Source organism: Corythoichthys intestinalis, chromosome 11 (genome assembly GCF_030265065.1).
Source record: "Corythoichthys intestinalis isolate RoL2023-P3 chromosome 11, ASM3026506v1, whole genome shotgun sequence".
In the NCBI taxonomy this organism is placed as follows: Eukaryota; Metazoa; Chordata; class Actinopteri; order Syngnathiformes; family Syngnathidae; genus Corythoichthys; species Corythoichthys intestinalis.
In genome coordinates this window covers 42,973,955-42,979,799 of record NC_080405.1, presented here as the reverse complement: position 1 = coordinate 42,979,799, position 5,845 = coordinate 42,973,955, and the positions used below count along the sequence as shown (strand labels likewise).

General features: G+C 43.1%; 1 protein-coding gene across 1 annotated transcript; it reads right to left on the bottom strand.

Annotated features, from left to right (window-relative positions):
• Window positions 1-219: 219 nt before the first annotated feature.
• Window positions 220-5,484, bottom strand: kctd12b (potassium channel tetramerisation domain containing 12b). The gene has a single exon (XM_057850477.1). It carries the CDS (start codon window positions 5,012-5,014, stop codon window positions 4,163-4,165), a length of 852 nt encoding a protein of 283 aa, XP_057706460.1. The 5' UTR covers window positions 5,015-5,484; the 3' UTR covers window positions 220-4,162.
• Window positions 5,485-5,845: the final 361 nt, after the last annotated feature.

Genomic DNA, 5,845 nt, shown 5'->3' with positions numbered 1-5,845 from the left:
AAAATGGATTGGACGTCTATCACCGTCAATAGAAGCCGATGAGTTTTTTAAATTTTAGTGTCAAATATTTGCTTAGTATGAAAACTCTTTTTACAATAACTTTGTACTTTAGTCTAGATGTGATTAAATATGATACCATTAGTTTTTTCTTTAGCTAAATGTCCTCCTGTCTGAACTGTATGTGACTCTGAAGACAACATTCATGATCAAAAATACATCTAAAATAGAAAGAACATCCTTTATTTGACAAATCTTTTAGCTGAACAACTTCTTTGCGAGCAGGTCTGTTTCGTCACACATTTCACAACAAACGTCAGACAAAAACCCTGACGACCCAAAATTTCTCGTACTAAATATGTGTTAATATACCAGCACGTGTGCTTGAACTATTTCCTAAAACTGTGTTTTTAGCTGTTGTAATTTGAGGTATGTTGACGATGTGCTGACCTTTCTCAAGCAAGGGCGAAGCTACGGCACAGGAAAAAAAAAAAATCAAATATAGGCCGACGATAAAGCGAGATTGAACCGTTTCCGTTATTTACTTCAACTACACAACAGCTTTAAACAATACTGACGTGAAACCACGAGGTGACCCACTGAGGCGAGGTCGAAACATGACGCAGGCCAGGTTTCTATTGAGCGACATAATGTCAACAAACGACAAACATTGAGGAGCCTGGTGGCGCAACACTCTCTCCCCCTCGTGTCCTTCCTAGCGTGGGTGATTAAACTACTAAAAGCTCTGTTGCACAATCAATGCACTCTCTACCACAACCTTTTTGCTATGTCCACAAGGTCTCTTTTCATGACTTTTAAGCCATTCTTTTATGACATTGTCTTTGAAACTAACAGACAGCCCACTATGGCACAATCTCAGTTGCATGATACGGGACATAAAATCGCAGGACATGTTGCTTCTTTTAGCGCTCACGTTCCCCCTCGAGGCTTATAAGAAGTCCAATTACAGAGCTGATTTATTTCAGAGGAGCAGGACCGAGTTGACCCAGGAGAAGAATAAGATGGCTACTAAGGGTGTGAAAATATATCGAATGGTGATACTTTATTTGCTAGGAAAATTTCCCACGAGAATTGTGTTTATGTTAACTCATTGGCTGCCATTGACGGTAATAGATGTCCAATTCATTTTGATTGGGAGGGGCGAATAAACGAATGCTTATTGGCCTCCTCGCAGTCAAATCAAATTGGATGTCTGTCACTGTCAATGGCACTCGAAGCCTGTCCACACAGTTTAAATCAGTGATTCTTAACCTTGCTACAGGTATCGAACTCCACGAGTTTCCCATGTGCATTCACCGAACACTTCAGAACTTAATAATGACGCTTTTTTTTCTTCAAATTCACAACCAATATACATAGCAATGGTAGCAAGCAGATTCCAGTTGAAATTCTTTCAAATTTACCACAAACAAAGTGGGTGTTTTGCAGTTAATTTTCACATTGGAAAATGAAATTTCATGTCTACATTCTCTTATTTACAGTATGATTGAATTATTTTTAACCTGTCCTGTTTCAGCTGCTTAGACATGGGGAATAGGAATTTGAGTGCCCTTATGGTCTGAACAGCTTTAATGTATCACATGAGAGTTTAATATACCATAATTTTCGGACTATAAGGCGCACCTGACTATAAGCTGCCATCCACCAAATTTGACATGAAAACAGCATTTTTTCATAGATAAGCTGCACTGGACTATAAACCACAGCTGTCCTCTCTGTATTGTGGGATATTAACACCAAAAGATATTAACAGTAACCCTTTATTTGACAGCGGCATCATATGACTGCCATGAGACCAAATGAGCAACCATGAAGCTTTGTACCAATTGGCTGCAAAGCTTCATTGCTTCAAAAAGCTTTATTTGGCCATCATTGCTCCCTTGGAGGAGACAGTCAAACTCTGCTGCCACCTGCTGTCAACACTGTTGTTGTCCAACATGCTTCCTAGCATGCATTGCAGTGCTCCATATCTAAATAAGAATCAGTTGTTTCATTAATTGCTAGTTATGGTATTTGGTAACACTTTATTTGACAGTGGCGCTATAAGACCGCCATTAGACAATCATAATTATGACATGACACTGTTACGAGCATTAATCAATGCTTATAACAGATGTCATTTAGTGTTAGCCGGCAAATTATCTAACTTTTGAATGAATGTAAAAGATCCGAGCCGGACATAAATGGAGTTAGTGACATAATTTGCAGGATGACACTTAATGACATCTGTCATAAGCATTCAGTAATGCTCATGATAGGGTCATGTCATAATTATGACGGTCTTATAACAGTCTTATGACGCCACTGTCAAATAAACTTTTACCAAATACCATAACTAGCAATTAATAAAACAACTGGAGCAGTAACTGAAGAAATAATTACATGGGACAGGAATTTTGATTGTTATTTACATCTGGAGTGCTGCAATGCATGCAAGGGAGCAGTGATGACCAATGTGAAAACTAACTGCAAAACACCCAATGTACCGTATTGGCCCGAATATAAGACGGCCCTGATTTTAAGACGAACCCTCTTTTTCAAGACTCATGTTTGAAAAAAGACTTTTGGAACACCAATTAATTTTTATACAGAAAATAATTACAGTACATCCGAAACAAATGGTTATACCAATATATTTGAGAGAAAAAGCATGTTATTTTGCCTCATTCAAATCGTAATATCTGAACATTTAAATATGTAAACTAAAGTGCAATCACATTCGTAAAAGAATGGTTTTTAGTTTTTGAAATGTAAATAAACCAATCTATTGTGATAAAAAAACAAAATTGCAATAACTGCATTAACCATCAAAGTGAAGTCTAACTGTAACTGTAGCCTTGAAACAAATCCGAATAAGGAAAAACATTGCAATAAAATAATGCAAACTGGTTAAACTTGAGAGTAGCTGAGAGCTGTCATGACAGAACATCGCTTTAATGATATCTGGCGCCATCTAGCGTCGTGAATGGGTATAAAGTCTAGACCGCAAATATAAGACGACCCCCTCTTTTTCAGTCTTATTTCAATGCAAAAAAACAGTCTTGAATTCGGGCCAATACGGTATTTGTAGTAAATTAACCCATATTAACACAAATAAATCAACAAATAAGCCGCAGGATTCAAAATGAAGGAAAAAAGTAGCAGCTTATAGTCCGAAAATTACGGTACTCCCATTGTGGTTGATTTTTTGGCCACATCCTTGGATCACATACTATTTTTAAAGCATAAAATGTGACACAGATCGTTTTTTTTTTTTGTTTTTTTTTTGTTTTTTTAATTATCTGCACAGTGCACGCTGCCTGTGGGTCTGTCAACCTTCCACTGAGCAAACCAGTTTCTCCTCCCATTAGTTTGAGGGCAAGGAGTTGAAAGAAATGGAATAAGGCCTGTAAATTGGAGGCAACACAGTCCAAAACCTAGTCTAAACAAACACTTGACCTTTAGTCTGAGTATGAAAATACGGCCCTGTGAGTCTTAACATTCACTAAATCGCTTACTTATTTACCGAACCCCTGGGGTTCAATTGAACCCAGGTTAAGAACCACTGGTTTAAATGAATTTGATGTCTATTGTAATCAATGGCAGGCAATGAGTTGAGACAAACACTCGTTTTTTTAGAAGAATGCTACAATGATGTGGTATGGCTGTATCTATTTACAGAAATGTTTCACTGAAATATTCTCATAATCTGTCCATTTAGAAATAACTGGAATTCCTCTTTAATAGTTGTTTCGTAGAATACTGTAGCTTGATTTCGATAATTCTTGTATCGCTATATTGTGAGATGATCGAGGCCGTGAGGTACCCAGATGTTCCCACCCATAATTGCCACTCTTTTGAAGCCCTTTTTCTTTTGTTTTTTGAACAAAGTTAAATGATGAAAACAGTTGTGCTTCGTTCAAGGAGGCAGATGAAATGTGAAGAGGGGTTGTACACGGGAGGTCCATTTCCTGCAGACAGCTAGATGAGACGGGGTTGCTAAAGCTGGAGGTAGAAGGAGGGGAGGGAGAAGGTGCAAAGAGTCACTGTTCATGGGAGGAATTGTGTGGAGTCTGGGGCAGAACATCTATAGTCTACTAGAGAGAGGGCTTGAACTGGAAAGGGACACTTGCAGACAAGGCTATGGAAAGGGGGGTTGATGGCGTCACTCACGGTAGAACACATATTCGGTGTAGCTGGTCCAGATTTTGTCATCCGTCTGCTCATGGGCGAAGGCGCAGGTTCCCGTGGAGTTGCAGGCCACCATGTGGAAGCCGGCGTCGGCCAGCTTGTCGAAGGCCTGCTCCAGGAAGGTGAACTTGAGATAATAGCGGGACGTGTAGCGCTCCGGCGGGCGGTCCGGGTCACGGCTCTCGTTCAGGGTCTCCCCGAAGACCTCTTTGGCCAGGGAGGTCTTCCCGCAGACCATGATGCGGGCCACCCGACGGAATTTGGCGTCAGTGTGGCTGTCGCGCCCCAAGGTGTAGGAGCCTCGGTAGCCGATGGTGATGAAGCCGGACCTCTTTCCGTCCGCCGAACCGGGCACGAGGCTGGCACAGGCTGCCGCCGCCGCTCCAAGGGTGCTCAAGTTCCGGGCGACGTCCGTCCCGGGCGAGGAGTCCTCCGGGTCACTTTGACACCCGTCGTCGCCCAGTGAGTTCTGCTTGCTGATTTTGGGCGCCAGTTGCTTGACCAGCTCGGGTAGGTTGAAGAACTCGGCTTCACGTTGCAACCGCCCGCGTTCTGGGAAATGGTCCGGAAGAACCAACTGCTGGTCCCGCATGTAGTCCAGGATGTAGCGGAACAGGAAACCGTCCCTGTCCACGAAGAATCGCCCTTTGGTGTCCCTCGCCAGCCCTTTGGCTGACTTACGGCTGAACATCTCCCACAAAAGGGAGTCTGGTACACTCGTGAGTGTGGAATAGCGGGTTATGTACACCTGACCGCCGACGTTCAGCTCTATGATCTCAGGGAAAGGTACCTCTTCTGCGGATATGCTGCTATCTGGCAAAGCCATGGCTGACTTCTTCCAACTGAAAGTTCACTTGGCAAAACCGAGCCTAATCGATTAACTGCAGAGCCCCAACCTCCCCCCAAAAAGGTGCAAGCCGTTACGCACGCACTATTCTAAAGATAGTTTTCTCCATTATCACCAAAACATTTTGCATGTCAGACCCGACTGTTATATGAGAGATTTCCTGCGGAAATCCTGCATGAGCGGAAGCGCAAGAATTTCACAACAGTCCATAACGACTCAGATGCGTATCTCTCCGCTCGTCCTCGCCAACTTCATTGTGGCAATCCATAGTTGGTGAGCTCCGTGGGCGTCCCGCTAATGTAGAGCCACAAGATGAAGGCGACTTTCCACAAGTAGTGAGACACGAGGAAGGTGTACAAGAACATCCGAATGGCTTCCATTTCGCCGCTCTCTCCGGTTTGAATGCGCGTGTCAGACTGGAGCTCTTCTGCGGCTTAGTGGAACATAATTCCACCGATAAACCACGCCCCTAAGTGATGACGCGCGACCCCCACGATAACTTGCTTTTAACCCTTTACAGGGCACTCGTTTAACTCGTTGGCTGCCATTGACGGCGCCAGACGTCCAATCCATTTTACCTGGGAGCAGCTGGCATATGATCATTCGCTGCCAGCTTCTCCCAGTCAAAATGGATTGAACGTCTAGAGCAGTCAATGGCATTGAAAGATGAGCATTCTCAGGCACTTCTTCCGGTGGACGTCTTTCCTTGTCACTAGCAGGGCCGGCCCAGCCTATACGCAGACTATGCAGCTGCTTAGGCCCCTGACCACTAGGGGGCCCCCAATCTGGCAATTGTTTGATTTATATTCT